Source organism: Neovison vison, chromosome 4 (genome assembly GCF_020171115.1).
Source record: "Neovison vison isolate M4711 chromosome 4, ASM_NN_V1, whole genome shotgun sequence".
Taxonomy (NCBI): domain Eukaryota; kingdom Metazoa; phylum Chordata; class Mammalia; order Carnivora; family Mustelidae; genus Neogale; species Neogale vison.
In genome coordinates this window covers 208,752,297-208,775,941 of record NC_058094.1, presented here as the reverse complement: position 1 = coordinate 208,775,941, position 23,645 = coordinate 208,752,297, and the positions used below count along the sequence as shown (strand labels likewise).

The window sequence follows — 23,645 nt, the reverse complement described above, 5'->3', positions numbered from 1 at the left end:
GACTCTGGGATCATGACCTGAGCCAAAGGCAGATGCTTAACTGAATGAGCCACCCAGGCACCCTCAAAAGAAGTTTAAAGAGGTTGGTACATCAAGCCCTATATTTTCAAAGAAAATACTTTAAGGTAAGAACAGTATTACTAAATCTCCATATGACACTTTGAAAGCACTCACAGTAAAAAGGAAAAAAAATCACTAATCAACACAGAAGAAAAATGGTAAGCTATAATGCTCTTGCTATTCCATTCAATTAAAAAATAAATCGATCATAAGCACAAATGGACATAGCCATCTCAGTAAATAAAACCTTCAGTAATTACTTGTCATTAAAAAAATGAATTGGATGAAAGGGATAATTTTTTATAGTGTACCAGTCATTTGAAGACTGACGTAGCTTCAGAAAAACATGAAACATCCTTAGAGGAGGTCTATTTCAGACCGGCTATAGCAAAGCACTCCATGCCCCATGTACAATACATAGAGAAATAATTTTCAGATTGAACATAGATCTCTTCAGGAGTAAGGAAAAAAACACTTTACATGATATACCTTACTATAACATGCAGTATTTAGGTAACAGTAAATCATCATCCTTTACAAAGAAGGTGCAGGTGCTCTAAAATCATCTTTGAGCTAATAATTTTAGAGAGAGGTGTCAAAATTTTTAATTTAAAATACACACTTATTTTCAAAGTTGGTTTTGCCAAACTTCTTATGGGTCCTAGGAATCCGGGATAAACAAGAAGGAAATGTTCTCCCTATTTTATGACTTGCCTCTCCCATTACCTATGATGAATGTCATGGGTCAAATGCCATGATAAACTTATTCTCACTCTTGGGGCCAGCAAAGGCTGGCCTGGTCCTGGTTCTGGGCAAGACTAAAGCAGGGAGCGGTCCCACAAAAGAGCCTATCCAGGACTGATCCAGCAGATGTTCAAGGCCAACTTGGCACCCAACTGACCCCAATGCAAGTTGACCAATCTGTTGTGACTCAGGATCCTAGCCTTGTACTATCTCTAGGCCCAAAGCCCCCAGAATGGCCCTGCACTACACTGGATGTCCTTGGGCTAGGCCAGCTTTCCCCTGAACAAGCACTCTCAGAGCTGGAAACAAAGGCCGAATGGGCAGGGTAGGCAGAGCACCATTTATTGGAGCCAAACCTCATCTATCAGATGTTTTTTTCCTAAGAGCTCAGTGACTCTGGAGCAGCTCCTCCCAACAGATGGGCTGGGAAAACACCTCTCTCTCCAGCCAGAGCTCATATGAATAGTGGAAATCCTCAGGTAGATCCAACCTCTGCCCCAGCACACTCTGCAAGCAGTTATCCACAGGTGAAAATTCAGAGTCCTGGGGTTTGTCATACCGGCGGCTGTTAAAAGCCTCAATGTTAGCCCTCAAGGTGCATTCTTCAGCTTGGAAGTCCCATGGCCTGGCATCGATGTCTGTGTTGGGGAAAGAAGAGGAACAATTACACAACTTAGGATTCTGCTCCTCCTACCACAGAGTATATGGTCTATGGGGAAGAACAAATTAAACTCAGAATTTCCTTTTTGTGGAGGGCAATGTATTAAGTGTATAATATGCTGTCACTCCAGTTTAAAAAAATATACATGTATATACAGAAACTATCTTTGGAAGGGTAGTCTAGAAATAGCTAACAGTGATTACCACTGAGAAGGAAATAAGGTCCCTGAGAGGGTGGACATTTTTTTTTTAACCTGTACTTTCTTACTAGGTATATGTATTATATTTTCCAAAATGGTAACTTAATTCCCTTTACTGAGCTTTCCTAGGGTATGGGAGTTACACATTTGAATGGAATCACCAGCTCTCAAGGAATGTAAAGAGGCAGGAAGAGGTACAACAAGGAGAATCAGAATGGACCAATTACTGAAGGATTTACTGATTGCTTCCCTGTGACCTCTCCCAGCATATGATAAATGTATGTGTCAGCGTATGTTAAAATTACGAGGTAAAATCTTTACCTTATTTACCCCACTCAGACACTTATTTCAGGGCTAGAGATACATCTTTCCCAGATCTCTCATGTCCCATACGCAATGGTTTATCTCTCTTTTTAAAAAGATTTTATTTTTGAAGTGCCTGAGTGGCTCAGTTGGCTAAGCATCTGCCTTCAGCTCAGGTCATGATCTCAGGGTTCTATGAAAGCATGCATGTGCAAGTGGGGGGAGGGGCAGAGGGAGAGAATCTCAAGCAGATTCTCTACTGAGCCTGGAGCTCCACACGGGGCTTGATCCCATGACCATAAGATCATGACCTGACCCAAAACCAAGAGTTGGATGCTTAAACAACTGAGCCACCCAGGTGCCCCTAAAATGGATTTTTATAGTTAATATAGAATCTGGGCACATGCTAGAATTTGGGGGCAGTAACCCTAATGTTTGTTATATCAGCACCTGACTATAATTACAACTTTCTTATCCAAACTATGTAACAATTCATACCAAAGAGTAGAGAGAACTGTTTATTTAGTTTCTTTTTTAAAGTTTTTATTTTTTTACTTGAGAGATAGACAGCATGAGAGTGAGAGAGAGCATGAGAGGTGGGGAGGGAAGGGCAAAGGGAGAGGGAGAAGCAGACTCCCCAGTGAGCATAGAGCCTGACAGGTGTTGGGGGGCTTGATCCCGGGATCCTGAGATCATGACCAGAGCTGAAGGCAGACGCTTAACCAACTGAGCCACCCAGGAGCCACTTATTTAGTTTTGTTTAAACCCTGGGAAACTCTCGGAGGTCAAGAGCTCTGAGAATACTCACCATTCCCATAAGCCCAGTCATCATTCATGCGGTGGCGTACTTTCTGATAGATGGCTGACATGGTTTTCATGTTACTTTTCCTCCACTGGCGCCCCAGGTACTTGGTCTGTATTTTTAGCAGCTTCAGAACATAAAGTTGCAGCATGGCCTGTTTGACCTTGAGGGCCCGCTTTAAGATTGGAGCTGATTTGAATACCACCAGCATCTACCCGTTTAAAGAGGGGCAGGAATGAAGAAAGGCAGGTAAGGATCTAAAGTGTCTTGGAACTTCCAACTCACAAACAATTAAGCCAACTTGACTGGTCTCAGTATCCTGGGGAAGCTTTTGGGAATCCATGGCCTAGGTTCTATTTATATTTAGTCTTCAAGAACATAGAGGAATCACTCCATTTATATGTCACAATTCAAAGTTTCTAATATTCAAAGTATGTGATATAAAGAGCAAAATAATTTTGTCAGCTACACATCCCATTTCTGCTCTTACCAGTTTCTTTTGTATCTTCTGGATATATAATTCTATGTACACATATTATTTTTATTAACAAAACCACAGCCAACTACATATCCTGTCACATTGTTCCATACCTTGCTTTTTATTTAACAATATATCTTGAAAATTATTCCATATCAATATAGAACTGCCTCATTCTTTTTAATGCTTGGATAATATTCTATTATAAGGATATACCAGTTGGTCCTGCATTAATGGGCTTTAGATTGTTTCCAGTCTTTCATGATTCATGCTGCAGTGAATAATCTTAGCCTTGTATCATCTGGGATATGTGCTTATAATCCAATATAAATCCATGTAACAATGCTAACTTTCCAACCAGAGCTGCCCTGGGGGAAGGCCCATATTCAGCTCCTTGTAAAGAAATGGACTGGTGAATAATTATCTCACATGAATAAATGCCCAGGATTAGGTGTTCACCTTATGTAGCATTCAGTGTTTCCCTATAGAGCTAACAAAGCAGGAAGTCCATAAATCTTTAAGATTTAAAAAATTCAGTCAGATGGACACCTCTATGATCTGAAGCCCCACTCACCATGGTTCTGGAATGCTTCCATTTGGTCAGTTTGTTGAGCAACCTCAGAAGATTGATGCAGGAAAAGAGGTTCCTCCAACAGAATTGATTGTTGTCTCCAGCTTCCTGTAATAAAGCACGCCCACCATTACCTCAACACCTATAAGGCTTTCATTCCCACAGAAGCCTAGAAGTCACTACTGGTAAGTGTAGGTGAGGCCTTCCTTATGAAATGCTACCTCCTCACCATTCTGCTCTTCATACACTAAAGTCTCAAAGCATGCAATATACTTCACCTGAAAACACACAGCTGCCAATCCTGGAAGGCTACACCTAGAGTAAGTACTGAATAGAGAGAGGATACATGAACATAAGAACGCCACTCAAGTTTCTTGTGTAGCTTCCTGCTTTAGAATCAGAAAAGAAATGATAGAACTTTTCCCCTATATACTTTGCTCTTACATAAGCTGTGTTTTTAACCGCTAGGAGTTATTCTGGTAGATTCCTTCCTTCTTTCCCTTCCCCTCCCTTCTTTCCTTTTCTTCCTTTCTTAAGTAGGCTCTAAACCCAATGTGGGGCTTGAACTTATGATCCTGAGATCCAGTCACATGCTCTACTGATTGAGCCAGTCAGGTGCCCCATTCTGGTAGATTTCAAACTATGTTAGATGGATCTGATATTCATTACATTTAAATTTTTAAAATCATCCTACACCCTCCTTTATCAAACCCTATTGCAGTAAATTGCTTAATTTTCCAGCATGGAAGCAAAAATGGCAGATGGTAAATTCTAACCAGGTGTTTCTCTTATATGTTTATTGATAGCTTGTGAGCACCCAACCAGAGATAACAGATGGATGTCAGATTAGAAACAGGTATCTACTCACAGAAACATTTTTCAGGGACAAAAATAAGAGCCTTTCTGGATTTGGGGGTCTGTAAATATACTGATGCCAGAAGCTATATGAATCAATGAGCATGCATGGTGACCAAATTAACATCTTAGAAATTCCTAATGCCTACAATTTGATAGGAGGATGTAAGAGTAGGAGACAAGGTGTAGAAATGAGCTGTTGTCTAAAGAATGGAAAATTACGGGGGCGCCTGGGTGGCTCAGTGGGTTAAAGCCTCTGCCTTCAGCTCAGGTCATGATCTCGGGGTCCTGGGGTCGAACCCCGCATCGGGCTCTCTGCTCGGCGGGGAGCCTACTTCCTCCCTCTCTCTCTGCCTGCCTCTCTGTCTACTTGTGATCTCTGTCTGTCAAATAAATAAATAAAATCTTTAAAAAAAAAAAAGAATGGAAAATTACCCCCTCCTTTCCCAAATTAATCCAAAGTAAGCAAGATAGACATACATCTAATGCAGAAGGAACATGCAGGATTTTTGAGAGTAATAGGCTCAACTAAGAAATAAATAAGAGTAAGGGCCAAAAAGTTTCAGGGAAACTTTTTAGAAATATTATTTAGAAAAAATGTTCTACTTCCTGGAGTAAATGTTCAATATTGTGTTTAGAACTAGTCCCTGGAGAACCATTTGTTTCCTTCTAAGAGAAAATTCCATGGGAGTTTCCACTCTAGTGCATCAGCTAGTTGGCTTGTCCAAAACAGAGAGGCTCTATAGATGTTCCATCTTGTGTGGCTAACAGAGGAATGGATTCTTAAATGTGTGTGTGTGTTTTTTTTTTTTTTTTTTTAAGAAGCAGGGGAAATAGAGAACATATAGGGGAGGCCATGTGTATCTCCACTGTGAGCCTCCTTTATCCTGATTTCTAATATGATAGCAGCATAAACAGCTTTGCATTCCTTAGCACCTCAAAAAATATGGGAGGGGTACCTGGCTGGCTCAGCTGGTAGAGCATGTGACTCTCAATCTCAGGGTCTGAGTTCAAGCTGCCTGTTGGTTGTATGAGCTCACCTTAAAACAAACAAACAAACAAATAGGAGTAGGGGTATGGCTTGTGGAAGCAGCACTGGAATAGACACTAGGATACCTGGACTATGGCTTTGATCCTGGATTTATGATGGTAGATAAGTCATTTCCCTGTTTCTTGTAAGAGGTTAAATTAGATCATCTTTAAGATCCTTTCACCTCTGATCATTTAATAATACTGTGGTTTATCTCAACTTTCTCTGTTTGATTAAAAAGTGAAGTTTTAAGTGAAAGTAAGCTGATCCTGGCTGCTTCTTCCTCAAAGCTGTCTCAAGAGTCCCAGGAAAGATACCCTAGTTCCCTCCTAAAGATAGTCTCATCTGCCCAGGGTCTTACTCTCTTTTTTTCTGATAATGGTTCCCCACCGACTAAAACTACACCCAATTCCTGTGTCACAAGATGTTGCCTGAAGTGGGCACTGACAGAATACATGCTAGTCCATGGCTATCTCAGGATAGCAGATCCCAGACTTGTCCATGCAACAAGCTCCACATGGAGTCCTGCTCAAGCCTTCTGCCTTCTTCAAAGACAACAGATAATCATTTTCCAGCAGACCTTTAGCTCCATGGAGTGCTTTCTAGATCTGCCAGACTTGAGGGTTTTTTTATTTGCTTATGTTCATTTAGGGCAAATGGCCTGCTTTCTCTGTTTTTGTGAGGCAAGACTTAGCATATTGAGTAAAATGTAAACTTCTGGGGGGGGCTATATTTTGTGAGCAGCAGCATTTGGCCATATTCCCTTGTTTCTGATATTTTGCACTAGCCAAATCAAGACCTTGACTCACTCACTTTCTACCAGCAAAAGTTGAAAGAAGAAAACATTTGCCCATGTTCCACTTGCATACACAAACATTTATTCACAAAACAATCCCATTTACAACTGCACCCCCCAGAATAAAAAACTATGAATAAACTTAACCAAAGAGACGAAAGACCTCTACTCTAAAGAGTATAAAATACTGATGGAAGAAATTAAAGAGGACACAAAGAAATGGAAAGGCATTCCATGCTCATGGATTAAAAGAATATTATTAAAATGTCTATACTACCCAAAGCAATCTACAGATTTAATGCAATCCCTACCAAAAAACCAACATTTTTCAGAGAACTAGAACAAAAAATACTAAAATTTGCATGAAACCACAAAAGACCCTGAATAGTAAGGAAATTTTGACAAAGAAAGACAAAACTGGAGGTTATCACAATTCCAGGCTTCAAGTTATATTACAAAGCTGTAGTAAGCAAAATAGTATGGCTCTGGTACAAAATAGACATATAGATCAATAGAACAGAACAGAAAACCCAGAAAGAAATCCACAATTATATGGTCAATTAATCTTTGACAAAGAAGGAAAGAATATACATTGGAAAAAAGATAGTCTCTTCAACAAATGGTATTGGGAAAACTGGAGAGCTACATGCAAAAGAATGAAACTGGACCACTTTCTTTCACCAATACAGAAAAACTCAAAATGGAAAATGACCTCCATCTAAGACCTGAAACCATAAAAATCCTAGAAAAGAGAACAGGCAGTAATTTCTCTGACATCAGGCCATAGCAACATCTATTTTTCTAGATATATCTCCTGAGGCAAGGGAAATAAAAGCAAAAATAAACTATTGGGACTACATCAAAATAAAAAGCTTCTGCACAACAATGGAAACAATCGCAACTAAAAGGCAACCTATGGAATGGGAGAAGGTATTTGCAAACGACATATCCCACAAAGGGTTAGTATCTAAAATATATAAAGAACTGATACAACACCCCAAAAACAAATAATCCCATTTAGAAATGGGCAGAAGACATGAACAGACATTTCTCCAAAGACATCCAGATGCCCGATAGATACATGAAAAAATGTTCAATGTCACTCATCACCAGGGAAATGAAAATCAAAACTACAATGAGGTGTTACCTCACACCAATCAGAATGGCTAAAATAAAAAACACAGGAAACAACAAATTTTGGTGAGAACATGGAGAATAAGGAACTCTCTTGCACTGTTGGTGGAAATGCAAACTGGTTCCTCAAAAAGTTAAAAATAGAACTACCCTATTATCCAGTGATTGCACTACTTGGCATTTACCCCCACAAAAACTCAAAAACCCTAATTCAAAGGAATACATGCACCCCTATGTTTATTGCAACATTATTTACAACAGCCAAGATATGGAAGCAGCCCAAGTGTGCACTGATAGATGAATGGATAAAGAAAATGTGGCATATAAATACAATGAAATATTTTTCAGTCATAAAAAGGAATAAGATCTTTTTTAAAAAACGATTTTATTTATTTATTTGACAGAAAGAGATCACAAGTAGGTGGGGGTGGGTGGGAAGCAGGCTCCCCACTGAGCAGGGAGACAATGAGGGGCTTGATCCCAGAACCCTGAGATCATGACCTGAGCCAAAGGCAGAGGCTTAACCCACTGAGCCACCCAGGCGCCCCAAATGGAATGAAATCATGCCATTTGTAACAACATGGATGAAGTTAGAGTATAATAAGTGAAATAAGTCAGAAAAAGATAAATACCATATGATTTCACTCATATGTGGAATTTAAGAAACAAAACAAAGGGGTAAAGGAAAAAAAAAGAGAGAGAGAAAGACAAACCAAGAGACTCTTAACTATAGAGAACAAACTGATGGTTACCAGAGGGTAGGTGGGTGGGGGGAATGGGGGAAATAGGTAATGGGGATTAAAGAGTACACATATGATTAGTACTGAGTAATGTTATAGAATTGCTGAATCACTACACTGTATACCTGAAACGAATATAACATGGCATGATAACTATACTGGAATTAAAATTAAAAACTTAAAAAAAATTGTTTACACACACCTTGTGTCTAAAAATTCAGCTCAGGGATCACAACCTACCCTTCATAGTCTCTAAAGTACTATGAGGGTTCTGTTCTAAAGATCCATCTTAGCCAAGCTGCATGAGCCAAGCCAAATAAAAACAGAGGCTTACTCCAGTTAGATGGATAATTAACTCACACAACTGCGGAAAGAACAGAGTGTTTCTTCCTTTTGTACTGAGGAAATCAGATTGGTTAGAATCTGAGCACTAGAAGAGACTTAGCTTTTAGACTTGGCTAATAAGTCTCCTCCAATTCTGTCATCCACAGAAGCAAAACCTGAGGCTCAGGGAAAGGAAGGACTTTCTTAAGGTAACATAAGGGCCTTAAGGTAACCAGGGCCTGAACCTCTATCTCTAGTAATTCACTGAATTATAATACACTCCGTCTTTATTTCAAGAAAGTAGAAGATAACAGTTTCCAGAAACAACAACAAAAATAGTGAGGTTTCCTGTATTAAAGGGGAGAGTATGACTGAGTTTGGTCAGCCTATAATCAGACTGAGCCTTTAAAGAAGAGCTTCTAGGGGTGCATGGCTGGCTCAGTTGGAAGAGCATGTGAATCTTGATCTCAGGGTTGTGAATTTCAGCCCCATGTTGGAGGTAGACAGTACTTAAATAAATAAATAAAAACTTAAAAAAAAATAAAGAAGTGCTGCTAAGTGTTAAATCTAATACATCTCAAACCTTCTCAGCTTATTAAAGTTCCTAGTGATTATTATTCTCATATTGAAAACCAGCTCTTCATCGAAAATCAGAATTACTAATATTAGCTTGGTTGTTACATAATGAATCCATGGGAGTTTTGGAAAAGATTATGGTCATCTGATGGCCCAACCTCTTCCTTTTATAGGTGGAACTCCTATACTCTACAGGAAAGTTGCTCAAGATAACTTAGAGCTGTAGTTCTGTCTGCCTTTTCTATACTTACAAATTAGTCTGTTTCTTCGCTTTAGGTTTCAGGTTTTCCATGCCATGTCAGCCCTGCATTTATCTGAACCTATTTGAAAAAACATTTGCTAGGTTTTAACACTTACTGACTGAAAACTCCAATAATAACCATTTCTTAGAAAATGATTCTTTTGATTCATTCCATTATTATGGTTCACACAACTGAAAATGAATTCATATTTTTAGCTTAGACTTTCTTTTCCCAAATCATTATAGAATAATTCCCTTATCGTATAGATTTCTGACAATTAAGTTACTGCTAGATTAAGAACCCAGATATCTGGGGCGCCTGGGTGGCTCAGTCATTAAGGGTCTGCCTTCAGCTCAGGTCATGATCCCAGGGTCCTGGGATCAGGCCCCACATAGGGCTCCCTGCCAAGCAGGAGGCTTTCTTCTCCTTCTCCCACTCCCCCTGCTTGTGTTCCCTCTCTCACTGTGTTTCTCTCTGTTAAATAAATTACGTTAAATTAAATTAAATTAAAACTTAAAAAAAAACCAAATATCATAAGAGAGAGCCATAATTCTTAAGTGGTATGAGTGAAAAAGGAGGAAGGAGAAGAGAAAAATCTCAAAATCAGGGCGCCTGGGTGGCTCAGTGGGTTAAAGCCTCTGCCTTCGGCTCAGGTCATGATCCCAGGGTCCTGGGATCGAGCCTCACATCGGGCTCTCTGCTCTGCAGAGAGCCCGCTTCCTGCTCTCTCTCTCTCTCTGCCTGCCTCTCTGCCTACTTGTGATCTCTGTCAAATAAATAAATAAAATCTTAAAAAAAAAAAAATCTCAAAATCATCTGGGGAGCTTTAGCAAACTATTTGTGCCCTGGAGAGGGATCTGGGCAAATGAGTTTGAAAAATCATTCCAGAGGGGTGTCTGGGTGCAGCAGTCAGTTGAGCCTCCAGACTCTTGGTTTCTGCTCAGGTAGTGATCTCAGTTGTGAGATGAAGCCCCGAATAAGGCTCTGTGCTCGGCATGGAGCCTGCTTGAGATTCTCTGTACCTCTCTGCTCTTCTTCTCATTTGTGTGTGCTGGTGTGTGCACATGCATGCTCTCTCTCAAATAAATAAATAAATAAATCTTAAAAAAAAAGAAAGAAAGAAAGAAAAAGAATTCCAGAGATTCTAATCTCTCTATTACCCATTACAGAAATGGTGACTTAACAGGTAAGTTGATAAAATGTTAAAAAACATTTATCCATGGTCCTTCCTCTATATAAATATACCTCATTGAAAATAAATACCTTATGATGTGCTCACATTATATCTAGAACAGAGAAACAATAATGCTAAAGGCAATATTGGTTGTAAATAGTGATGACTTTTGAATGTCAGAAGACTATTCAAGAATTAATAATTTCACTTGCATATATCTAAAAGGAAATGCCAAATGTTTCTTTGCAAATGGCTAGGCCATGCAAATTCTGACTCACTGTTTTGGCTCTACCTAGCTATTAGGTTTTGGACAACACTTTACCACTCTACCCATTTCCTCATCAGTAAAGGATGGGATTTAGCAAGATACAAAGAAACTTATAGCTCTGATACTCAGTGATTCCATAAATACTACTTTTTCTCATTCCCCCATTCTTAATTTATAGGCCTATTTGAGCATTTACATTGTTCAAAATATGCCCTTCTTTGTATGTGAAGCTGCTGTTAATAAATCATATTCTGTAGGAAAAAACAAGTATTTTGAACTCTGGCTTTGCAGCAGTGACCATAGATTTACACGGCCAACTCTCCACATTATTATTATTTTTTTTTTTGGTTCACATCTCTGTAAGATAGGAGAGGAAAGGAGGATGGGATGTAATCTGTATGATTTCTCTTTAGGACCAACAGGCCCACAAAGAAAGCAGACCTACAATCTTACCCTGAAAGCAGTGGTGTTTTGTTTTGTTTTTTTAAGATATTTTAAAAAATTTATTTATTTGACAAAGATCACAAGTAGGCAGAGAGAGAGGAAGGGGAGCAGACTCCCTGCTGAGCAGAGAGCCCGATGCGGGGCTTGATCCCACGACCCTGGGATCATGACCTGAGCTGAAAAAAGAGGCTTTAACCCACTGAGCCACCAAGGCGCCCTCTGAAAGCAGTGGTTTTAAGATTCTTTTTATTGCATATATCTCTCAGTAAATAATTATTCTTGTACTCCTAAATATACATGTTTATTTCTAAGATAGAAATGCACTATTGTAATGATATTATGTCTGTTCTAATACACACATATAGAAAGACAAAATATTTATACATACAAAAGATTAAAATATTCCATCCTCCAAAGCATCATCTTGCACACCTTACTTTTTAATTCCGCTGCCCTAAACAACCATCAAAATACTGAGCATTCTACAATACTTGCTGAAGCCATATCCACTGCCTTTCCTTTTTTAAAAAAAATTATTTTTATTAACATATAATGTATTATTTGCCCCAGGGGTACAGGTCTGTGAATCATCAGGCTTACACATTTCACAGCACTTACCATAGCCCATACCCTCCCGAACGTCTGTAACCCAGCCACCCTATCATTACCCCCCACACACCCCAGCAACTTTCAGTTTATTTTTCCACTGCCTTTTCTAGCAATCTCCTTCCAAAGACCATACTTATCTTCCACATGACCATACAGTCACTAACCTCTTATGTCTGGAATTTAATGTTTTCCTACTTTAGTGGGTTGAATTTGAATATAGACATTTGGAGATACAGAAATTGTAAGCCTTCCTATCCAGGTGGGTAGTACATTGGTAAGGATGGCCTGTTGTAGAGCTAAGTATTTTGACAAAATGGGAAGAATTTAGAATTTAGAATTATGCAGGGAATATTGAAATAAACACCCAACAGTAGTAGAAAGCAATCATTTTCAAAAAATTAAGGAGTGGGGTGGTAGGGTTATGGACATTGGGGAAGGTATGTGCTATAGTGAGTGCTGTGAAGTGTGTAAACCTGGCGATTCACAGACCTGTGCCCCTGGGGCTAATAATACATTATATATTAATAAAAAATTAAAAAATTAATGGAGACTAAACAGCATCCTTCTAAAGAATGAATGGGTCAACCGGGAAATTAAAGAAGAATTGAAAAAAATCATGGAAACAAATGATAATAAAAACACAACAATTCAAAATCTGTGGGACACAACAAAGGCAGTCCTGAGAGGAAAATATATAGCCGTACAAGCCTTTCTCAAGAAACAAGAAAGTTCTCAGGTACACAACCTAACCCTACACCTAAAGGAGCTGGAGAAAGAACAAGAAAGAAACCCTAAATCCAGCAGGAGAAGAGAAATCATAAAGATCAGAGCAGAAATCAATGAAATAGAAACAAACAAACAAAAAACCAATAGAACAAATCAACGAAACTAGGAGCTGGTTCTTTGAAAGAATTAATAAGATTGATAAACCCCTGACCAGACTTATCAAAAAGAAAAGAGAAAGGACCCAAATAAATAAAATCATGAATGAAAGAGGAGAGATCACAACTAACACCAAAGAAATACAGACAATTATAAGAACATACTATGAGCAACTCTACACCAACAAATTTGACAATCTGGAAGAAATGGATGCATTCCTAGAGACATATAAACTACCACAACTGAACCAGGAAGAAATAGAAAACCTGAACAGACCCATAACCAGTAAGGAGATTGAAACAGTCATCAAAAATCTCCAAACAAACAAAAGCCCAGGGCCAGATGGCTTCCCAGGGGAATTCTACCAAACATTTAAAGAAGAACTAATTCCTATTCTCCTGAAACTGTTCCAAAAAATAGAAATGGAAGGAAAACTTCCAAACTCATTTTATGAGGCCAGCATCACCTTGATCCCAAAACCAGACAAGGATCCCATCAAAAAAGAGAACTACAGACCAATATCCTTGATGAACACAGATGCGAAAATTCTCACCAAAATACTAGCCAATAGGATTCAACAGTACATTAAAAGGATTATTCACCACTACCAAGTGGGATTTATTCCAGGGCTGCAAGGTTGCTTCAACATCCGCAAATCAATCAATGTGATACAACACATCAATAAAAGAAAGAACAAGAACCATATGATACTCTCAATAGATGCTGAAAAAGCATTTGACAAAGTACAGCATCCCTTCCTGATCAAAACTCTTCAAAGTGTAGGGATAGAGGGCACATACCTCAATATTATCAAAGCCATCTATGAAAAACCCACTGCAAATATCATTCTCAATGGAGAAAAACTGACAGCTTTTCTGCTAAGGTCAGGAACACGGCAGGGATGTCCATTATCACTACTGGTATTCAACATAGTACTAGAAGTCCTAGCCTCAGCAATCAAAAAACAAAAAGAAATTAAAGGGATCCAAATCGGCAAAGAAGAAGTCAAACTATCATTCTTCGCAGATGATATGATACTATATGTGGAAAACCCAAAGACTCCACTCCAAAACTGTTAGAACTTGTACAGGAATTTAGTAAAGTGTCAGGATATAAAATCAATGCACAGAAATCAGTTGCATTTCTCTACACCAACAACAAGATAGAAGAAAGAGAAATTAAGGAGTCAATCCCATTTACAGTTGCACCCAAAACTATAAAATGCCTAGGAATAAACCTAACCAAAGAGGCTAAGAATCTATACTCACAAAACTATAAAGTACTCATGAAAGAAATTGAGGAAGACACAAAGAAATGGAAAAATGTTCCATGCTCCTGGATTGGAAGAATAAGTACTGTGAAAATGTCTATGCTACCTAAAGCAATCTACACATTTAATGCAATTCCTATCAAAATACCATCCATTTTTTTCAAAGAAATGGAACAAATAATCCTAAAACTTCTATGGAACCAGAAAAGACCTCGAATAGCCAAAGGAATATTGAAAAAGAAAGCCAAAGTTGATGGCATCACAATTCCAGACTTCAAGCTCTATTACAAAGCTGTCATCATCAAGACAGCATGGTACTAGCACAAAAACAGACACATAGATCAATGGAACAGAATAGAGAGCCCAGAAATAGACCCTCAACTCTATGGTCAACTAATCTTCGACAAAGCAGGAAAGAATGTCCAATGGAAAAAAGACAGCCTCTTCAATAAATGGTGTTGGGAAAATTGGACAGCCACATGCAGAAAAATGAAATTGGACCATTTCCTTATACCACACATGAAAATAGACTCAAAATGGATGAAGGACCTCAATGTGAGAAAGGAGTCCATCAAAATCCTTGAGGAGAACACAGGCAGCAATCTCTTCGACCTCAGCCGCAGAAACATCTTCCTAGGAACATTGCCAAAGGCAAGGGAAGCAAGGGCAAAAATGAACTATTGGGATTTCATCAAGATCAAAAGCTTTTGCACAGCAAAGGAAACAGTTAACAAAACCAAAAGACAACTGACAAAATGGGAGAAGATATTTGCAAACGACATATCAAATAAAGGGCTAGTGTCCAAAATCTATAAAGAACTTAGCAAACTCAACACCCAAAGAACAAATAATCCAATCAAGAAATGGGCAGAAGGGGCGCCTGGGTGGCTCAGTTGGTTAAGCAACTGCCTTCGGCTCAGGTCACGGTCCCGGAGTCCCGGGATCGAGTCCCGCATCAGGCTCCCAGCTCCATGGGGAGTCTGCTTCTCCCTCTGACCTTCCCGCCTCTCATGCTCTCTCTCTCAAATAAAATAAATAAATAAATAAATAAATGGGCAGAAGACATGAACAGACAGTTCTGCAAAGAAGACATCCAGATGGCCAACAGACACATGCAAAAGTGCTCCACATCACTCGGCATCAGGGAAATACAAATCAAAACCACAATAAGATATCACCTCACATCAGTCAGAATGGCTAAAATTAACAAGTCAGGAGATGACAGATGCAGGAGAGGATGCGGAGAAAGGGGAACCCTCCTACACTGTTGGTGGGAATGGTGCAACCACTCTGGAAAACAGCATGGAGGTTCCTCAAAATGTTGAAAATAGAACTACCCTATGACCCAGCAATTGCACTACTGGGTATTTACCCTAAAGATACAAACGTAGTAATCCAAAGAGGCACGTGCACCCGAATGTTTACAGCAGCAATGTCTACAATAGCCAAACTATGGAAAGAACCTAGATGTCCATCAACAGATGAATGGATAAAGAAGATGTGGTATATATACACAATGGAATACTATGCAGCCATCAAAAGAAATGAAATCTTGCCATTTGGGACGACATGAATGGAACTAGAGGGTATCATGCTTAGTGAAATAAGTCAATCGGAGAAAGACAACTATCATATGATCTCCCTGATATGAGGAAGTGGAGATGCAACATGGGGGGTTAAGGGGGTAGGAGAAGAATAAATGAAACAAGATGGGATTGGGAGGGAGACAAACCATAAGAGACTCTTAATCTCACAAAACAAACTGAGGGTTGCTGGGGGGAGGGGGGTTGGGAGAAGAGGGGTGGGGTTATGGACATTAGGGAGGATATGTGCTATGGTGAGTGCTGTGAAGTATGTAAACCTGGCGATTCACAGACCTGTACCCCTGGGGATAAAAATATATTATATGTTTATAAAGAATTTTTAAAAATTAAAAAAAATTAAAAATTATATGAAAAAATTAAGGAGTGGAATATTATGTGCAGCTATTAAAAATCATGTTCTTAAATATGTTCAAAGTCGTATTGTGAACATTTAAATTTTATTAGGTGGATTGAAACATATACAAAGTCCTTATTTTCTTAAATAATGTATGTGTGTATATATATGAATTAATAAGTACATATAGTGTACTATAGGATACTATAGTATACATATAAATGACTATAGGAAAATATTAACAGCGGTTATGTGTAGGTAGTATAATTAAGGTATTTTTGTTTTCTTCCCCATATTTTTCTGTATTTATCTAATTTTCTGCATTAGTATATACTGATTTTATAACCAGGAAAAAGAATTTGAAATATTATTTAAAGAAAATCCTCTACATTTTTTAAAAAAAAAATCAATACATTTTTTGTTTATAATTAATTCACTACGCCTGGAAAAGAGATGCATTTTACTCATATAAACATTAGTCTTTTCTGAGTACAGAAGCCATCAGTTTAGATAAACAAACCATTATACTGAGGACCTATGTGGCATAAACTTGCTAGTTACTTAAGCCCATCATTAGGCTCAGGGGAAATATTTAACACCATAAATTCAAGCCAACAACAAAAATCTGTGGTTACCAATTGAAACCACCAGGTGCCACTGTTGCTTTACAGAAAGGAGAGGAATACCTAGCACCAATTGGTTTCTTTAGAATAGATACGTGCTTTTAACCTGAGCATGGATAACAATAAAATCTTTTCAGAGGCAGAACAATTATTTCAATAATTTTATGCTCATATCCCAAAAGGTAAATCAGAAGAGATTTGAAGTTATAGTTCCCATCAATTTCCTACATATGGGATTGAGAAAAGAGAACATATTATATCAAGAATTTCAGGGTGCCTGGGTGGCTCAGTGGATTAAGCCGCTGCCTTCAGCTCAGGTCATGATCTCAGGGTCCTGGGATCGAGTCCTGCATCGGGCTCTCTGTTTAGTGGGGAGCCTGCTACCCTCTCTCTCTCTCTCTGCCTACTTGTGATCTCTGTCTGTCAAATAAAATCTTTAAAAGAAAAAGAAATAGATTTCAGTCATAAAACCTTTTGTTTTGAAATACCTTTACAAAAAGTTTACGATTTGAAATACCCTACTTATAGTAGCATTTTAATGCTGTTTATCACTGTTTTCTGTGAGAAAGTGCATTCTTCATTTTTTTTTTTAATTTATTTATTTGACAGAGAGAGATGACAAGCAGGCGGAGAGGCAGGCAGAGAGAGAAGAGGGAGCAGGCTCCCCACTGAGCAGAGAGCCCGATGCGGGGCTCGATCCCAGGACCCTGGGATCACGACCCGAGCCGAAGGCAGCGGCTCAACCCACTGAGCCACCCAGGCGCCCCTGCATTCTTCATTCTAACTCTAAACAGCAAGGATATAAGTCTCCACCCTGGCTCTGCGACTTCTAACTGTAAGGTTTTGGCAGTTAGCTTCCATCTATAAAACAGTAATACCAAGCTTACATAGTAATTTTAAAGACTGAATAATATCATGTGCATAAACAGGGTTATTAGACAACTTACTACTTCTCTCTGCAGGGATAAGAAGTTCTCAGCTTCCTTGGCCACTGAGGTCACATCTAAGTGAGACAGGAAATCTTTGCCCTGATGCTAAAATGGGTGCTAGACGTAGTATCTTAAAACATGGGTCTTTTTCTAATTCACTATCTATCACTTATGAGGAGAGGACCATGACAAGTCACTTCATCCACTGGGCCTTCTGGTTCCTCATTTTTGAAATAGGATTGGGCTAAATGGCTCTCAGGTCACCTCCAGCCAAGAATCCTATGTTTCTATAAAATCTGTTCCACAGAAGGTATTCTATTTGTGCATAGTACACTTTTGTAATGCAACATTTTGCAAATATTAAAGTTGGGAGGCAAAGGGCTGTGGGACAATGAGTGCTACAATCCAACGTTCAGAATTTGAGCTCCTTTCATGTACCAAACACAGTGCTAGTGCTAGCTAGTGCTAGACTCTGGGGATATAAAATGAAGATGATACCATCTCATCTCTCCCTTCAGGGAGTTTTCAGTCAAATGGAGAAACAGATATAGAAACCAAGTACCGTGCAACAGAGTGAGTGTATCTAAGGAGGTATATTTATATGAGGCAGGCAGTTAATCTTCAGGATGCTGTTGATCAGTCAGTTTAATGAAATTAAAGCAATTTTGAGGGGCTTTTCTGATTTGCTTAAAGTTGTTTCCAGGATGAAGAAATTTCTGAGTCATTCTTCTGTGGGTATTACCAACTTTTGGTTTAGAGAACTAGGCAAGGTATTTTCTGAAGTACACACTCCTGGATTATATAATCTATATGAAAATGAAAAGTGAGTAGCTTATAACGTAGTGGAAAGGAGACAGATCATTGTTTGGAATAGACCAGTAGAGCTTCTCCTGCTATTTAGCACAGATGTTCACATTCAATTTCGGTTCCCATTCTCTTTCTAAATTCCCTCTCCTCCTTAGTGTTTGTCACTGATCTTTTTTCTTCTCTGCAAATGGCTATGCTCAGTTTTTCCAAATTTTTCTTAGCTGAGTCAGCAGCTCTAAACCCCCACTGACACTGTGCTCTTGCCAATATCCATTTATTGATCTGAGATGCCCAAATCAGGACATTATGGAACTGGAGAAGAAATGGAAGAGCAAATACCAGTTTCTGCCATCTGGTAATTTCAAAAGCTACCAAATCCCCCTCTGCTTACCAGACTCTCTGTAGTAAGCTCCGGCAAATCCTGAATGGTACAGCAAGGGTAATCCAGGACCGAAATGCTGCAAAACGCAGAGAAAGGGCAGGCTTTAGGGAAATAGCAATGGCAGGAAATGGCAGATTCTGAAATGGCAGGAATTATTTCTCTCCAGCGGGCCCAATCTATTTCCCAAATTGCTTAGTGACCTCAGCTGAAACTGAGGGTTGTGGTGCCAGGCAACTCTAGCTCTAGTCATGAGAAGAACCCACAGAGTTCCTTCAAGCCAGTCTCCATCTAGCAAATGGAAAAGAAGGCAGCAAGGGAGCCTCTGATATAGCCACCTCTCTCCTCTCTAAAGAGTAAGGACACATGTGCACTTCCATTTTTGCATTTAAGTGTATGCTTATTTATACGTGTCAACTGTGTTCCCAGAGATGCTGCCCATGCTTAACCCACTTAGTAACAACCTGTGGACATAGGGTGAAATGAAGACCTTTCCTATGTCCTTTACCAGATGTTTCTGAAAGCCAGCAGCTCTGGGAAATGATCATGGAGGCCATTCTTGAAGGAAGCTTAAGACAAAGGCAGCTTCCCTCAGCAGGGCCAATCTAGTAGCTCAAGAATGGTAACAGCACTGGGGCATCTGGGTGGCTCAGTCAATTAAGCTTCCAGTCCAACTAGCTCTCACTTCAGGTCACGATCTCAGAGTCATGAGATCAAGCCCCACATTGGGCTCTGTGCTGGGCAAGGAACCTGCTTAAGATTTCTCTCTCTCTCTCTCCCTCTGACCACCCTTCCCCACCCCCAATTGCACTCATGTATGTTCTAAAAAAAAAAAAAATAAGGGAATGATAACAGTATCTGCCCCCAGAACTGACAATGGGGGACCATAAGGGAGCTGGAGGCTCTGCGGTGAGCCCTGGGAAGCAGGAATGAGTAGGTAGGGGAAATGATGCACTGCATTATGACAGGGACATAGTTACTCAAAATTATAGTTTTTTCTTTCATTTTCTCTCTTTTTCATTGGTACAATGCGGGATTTAGCTCATCTCTAATGCTCCTTCTCATTCTGACATTCCATAAGGTTTATAACCAATCTATTTGAACTAGTGCAATTGGAAATAGGTAAAGGATGTGGGCAAAGCAAGGGCCATAAAGGAGTGTGGGGTTTTGGGTTTTTTAATCTTTTTTTTTTTTTTAAGATTTTATTTATTCATTTGACAGACAGAGATCACAAGTAGGCAGAGAGGCAGGCAGAGAGGGAAGGGAAGTAGGCTCCCTGCCAAGCAGAGAGCCCAATGTGGGGCTCAATCCCAGGACCCTGGATCATGACCTGAGCCAAAGGCAGAGGCTTTAACCCACTGAGCCACCCAGGCACCCGGAGGAGTGTGGGTTTCTTGGACCTGTCTCCACATTTCGAAAGTCAAAACTCTATCCAAGCAAAAGGCAACAATTTATTTACCTAGAAATGTTTACCTTTGTCCAAGAAACCCATAATGATAACCTAGGGGAACCAAGATAGGAGAAGAGAGGGCAGTGGGTCTACTTATAACATTGCTCATCATCTTAATCACTCTTCTGGATTCTCCCAGGGTTGCCAGTTCTGTACTTACTGCCCCATTAGTATAAATATTCTTGGCTGGCTTATCCAATTATCTACCCACTTCCCACAAAGCCCCATGGCAAAGAAGATGCTGGCAACCAGGAAATGGGGGCAGGAAATCAAAGATAGATTTGTGCCATCCTCTGTGAACTGAATTCTAGCCCAAGGGGCAAAAAATAAAGTTACAAGTTTCTGGAATATCTATCTAGATTGTAAAAGCCATGAGGAAACTGTGCAAGAAGGGGCTATGGGCACTCCAAGTTCTCAGGGATCATGCCACAGTAAAGCTTATAGGTGGTGTAGAAGAGGACCATCTTATCCTGGCCAAACTTAGTTATCGATTAGTCTGGCACTACCATTCTTCCAATTCCAAATAGAACCTGATGGACACCTATCAGATTATTTGCCCTCCCCTTCCAGGCCCATGGTGAGGGATGGTACTTAATTCCTGAGCCCTTGCCACACTTGATTGATCCAGGGGTGGATCTCTTACTGGAAATGTGGAGCAGGGCTCTCCTATGTTTATCTTAACTGATACTTATATAAAAGCTCTAAGATATAGTCAGGGAATGCATTATTTTAATTTTTAAAAAAATATTTTATTTATTTGACAGACAGAGATCACAAGCTGGCAGAGAGGTAGGCAGAGTGAAAGGAGGAAGCAGGCTCCCTGCTAAGCAGAGAGCCTGATGTGATGTGGGGCTCGATCCCAGAACCCTGGGATCATGACCTGAGTCGAAGGCAGAGGCTTTAACCCACTGAGCCACCCAGGCACCCAGCGAATTATTTTCATTTTAACATAAAAATACTGTGGCTCAAAAAAACCAGGGTCTTTACTTGAGATTACATAGCTAGCTAATGGCAGGTCTCATGACTTCAGAAAGTTCATGTGTATATGTCTATTTTATTTATATTAATTTAATTTAATTTTATTTTTTTAAAAGATTTATTTATTTAAGGGTACCTGGGTGGCTCATTCAGTTATACATCTGCCTTCTGTTCCTAGGGTCCTGGGATCAAGCCCCACATGGGGTTCCCTGCTCAGCTGGGAAACTGCTTCTCCCTCTCTCTCTCTCTCAAAAAAAAAAAAAAAAATCTTTTAAAAAGTTTTGAGAGAGAGAAAGAGAACAAGTGTAGGGGATGGGGAGGGAGAAGGAGAGAAAGAATCTCTAGCAGATTTCCTGCTGAGTGAGGAGCCCCATGTGGTCTCAATCCCAGGACCTTGAGCTCATGACCTGAGCTGAAATTAAGAGTCAGACACTTAACCTACTGAGCCACCCAGGTGCCTCTGTGTATTTTAAACTACATATAAGTAGGCTGCCTCTCCATGGTGGACTTTTAGGCAGTACAAGATTGGTGAGGCACCATTTCCTGGCCCTCTCTAGTCACCCCAAGTAATCAGAACAGCCTTCTTCTTCTTCTTCTTTTTTTTTTTTTAAGATTGTATTTATTTATTTGAGAGAGAGAGAGAGAGAGAGAGAGATTGAGCAAGAAGGGAGAGTGGAAGAAGGAGAGGCAGGATCCCAGCTGAGCAGGGAGACCGATGCTGGATTTGATCCCAGGACCCCAAAATCATGACCTGAGCTGAAGGCAGTCACCCTAACCAACTGAGACACCCAGGTGCCTTTAGATCAGCCTTCTTACTTCTACTTTAGGACCTCATCCTCTGGTAAACTCTAATATACTTATAGTTCTTGTGGAAGTAGCAAACTAAAGAACAAGGATTTACTCTGTAAACCCCAAGTCCCCACTTGGCTGGAGGAGTGAAAAGCAATTTGTATTCATAACAATTGTGACCAGAAAACGATTTGTGCTTTGATCCTGCGTCTGCTGCTTACTTAAGTTGTCTCACTAGCATGTTAATCTTGAGCAAGTCAATTAAGCTTACTAAATTTTTTTACTAATTGGTGAAATGAGAATAAAACTTGTTGTAATACTTTAACCATTACTGAGGAGATTAAATAAAACACCATATATATGTTTTATTACAAACTGATCTAAGTAAGGGTGTGTTATTTATTTTCAGTTACAAATTCTGCATAACACTACAGTTTACAAAGTGGTATAATTATTCCAACTAATGATTTAAACTAAGATCAGGGCTGGCCAGATAAGAAGGTTGTTTCAAAAAAAAAAAAAAACTTCCGATCCTTCTGCCATAGGGCTAAAATTTCATTGTTGCAGTTTTATTTATTTGAGTTATGACATTTTTTTGTTTTCAAAACTATTAAAATACAAATAGCTCTGCGAAGAGGCCAAATCACATACCACATCAACTAACACTTCAAGGAAATTAAATTTAAGTTCCCAAAGGGAAGGGACTAGGGGTAAAAAGAGAACTGGAAGGCTCAGAGATGATGTATATTTCTCAACCCATACCTAAACAGAACTTAGAAATAAACCTGTCCAGAGCCCATACCTGTTTTTGGCAGTGATGTACGACAAGATATTTTGATTGAAGAACTTCAGGATCAATGGAATGCAGTTGGCAAATACCAAATGTTGTGACACATATTCAAACTGGATTAAAAGATCAAAGAAGCAGAAAGGGCTGCTTATTTGTGGGATAATAGAAGGTACATAAGAAAAATAGGATTGGCATGCACAACTCTAATAACCATTCCTAAGAGTATCTACTGTCTACTTGTGTTATCAGTCCTCCTGTCTGAGAAGTGGGGAGCAGCATCATCTAGCCAGCTCATCCTGCATGGAGGGGGACAATCTGCAGTGTGTGTATGTTGCCAGCATCTGACCAAAACATAAACAAGCCAAAAAGAAAACCCCACTCCGGATAAATAGAAGGAATAGCTGCAATATTTGTTCCTAAGCTCAAAAGAAAGGAAGACTCCCTCTGGGAGCTGTCTTCCATACCAAACCTCTGTTTCATAGTGTTTCAACAGTGATTGATAGAGCAGGAACAGGTGCAGCTTACTCCCAGCAACTGCTGGCATCATTCAGATGGGATGGATATGGCACACAGTAACCAAGTGAACCACTGGAATGTGGGCTTCAGCATGAGTCTGTCTGGTTCACTATATCATCCCTGGACTTACGTTATCAGTATTTTAATGAACGGATTAACAAGTGCCCTTAGGCCAACAGATACTGTACTGAGAATAAGTCCAAGATCTCTCTGATGGGCTAATCCCAAGATCTCTTTGATGCGCTAAACACCAGAAATAGGGATTCCATTTTGCTCTCTTGAAT

At 39.5% G+C, this 23,645-nt stretch overlaps 1 protein-coding gene across 1 annotated transcript in view; it reads right to left on the bottom strand.

Moving 5' to 3' along the window:
• The window catches only part of STRIP2 (striatin interacting protein 2), a 50,430-nt gene continuing 26,785 nt past the window's right edge, over nucleotides 1-23,645 (bottom strand). Inside the window, exons 17-21 of the mRNA XM_044246551.1 lie at nucleotides 22,858-22,958; nucleotides 18,851-18,917; nucleotides 3,822-3,926; nucleotides 2,776-2,980; nucleotides 1-1,442 (exon numbers count right to left, since the gene is read on the bottom strand). Coding sequence (XP_044102486.1) covers nucleotides 1,192-1,442; nucleotides 2,776-2,980; nucleotides 3,822-3,926; nucleotides 18,851-18,917; nucleotides 22,858-22,958 — 729 coding nt within the window. The 3' untranslated portion in view covers nucleotides 1-1,191. The remainder of the gene's footprint in view (nucleotides 1,443-2,775; nucleotides 2,981-3,821; nucleotides 3,927-18,850; nucleotides 18,918-22,857; nucleotides 22,959-23,645) is intronic.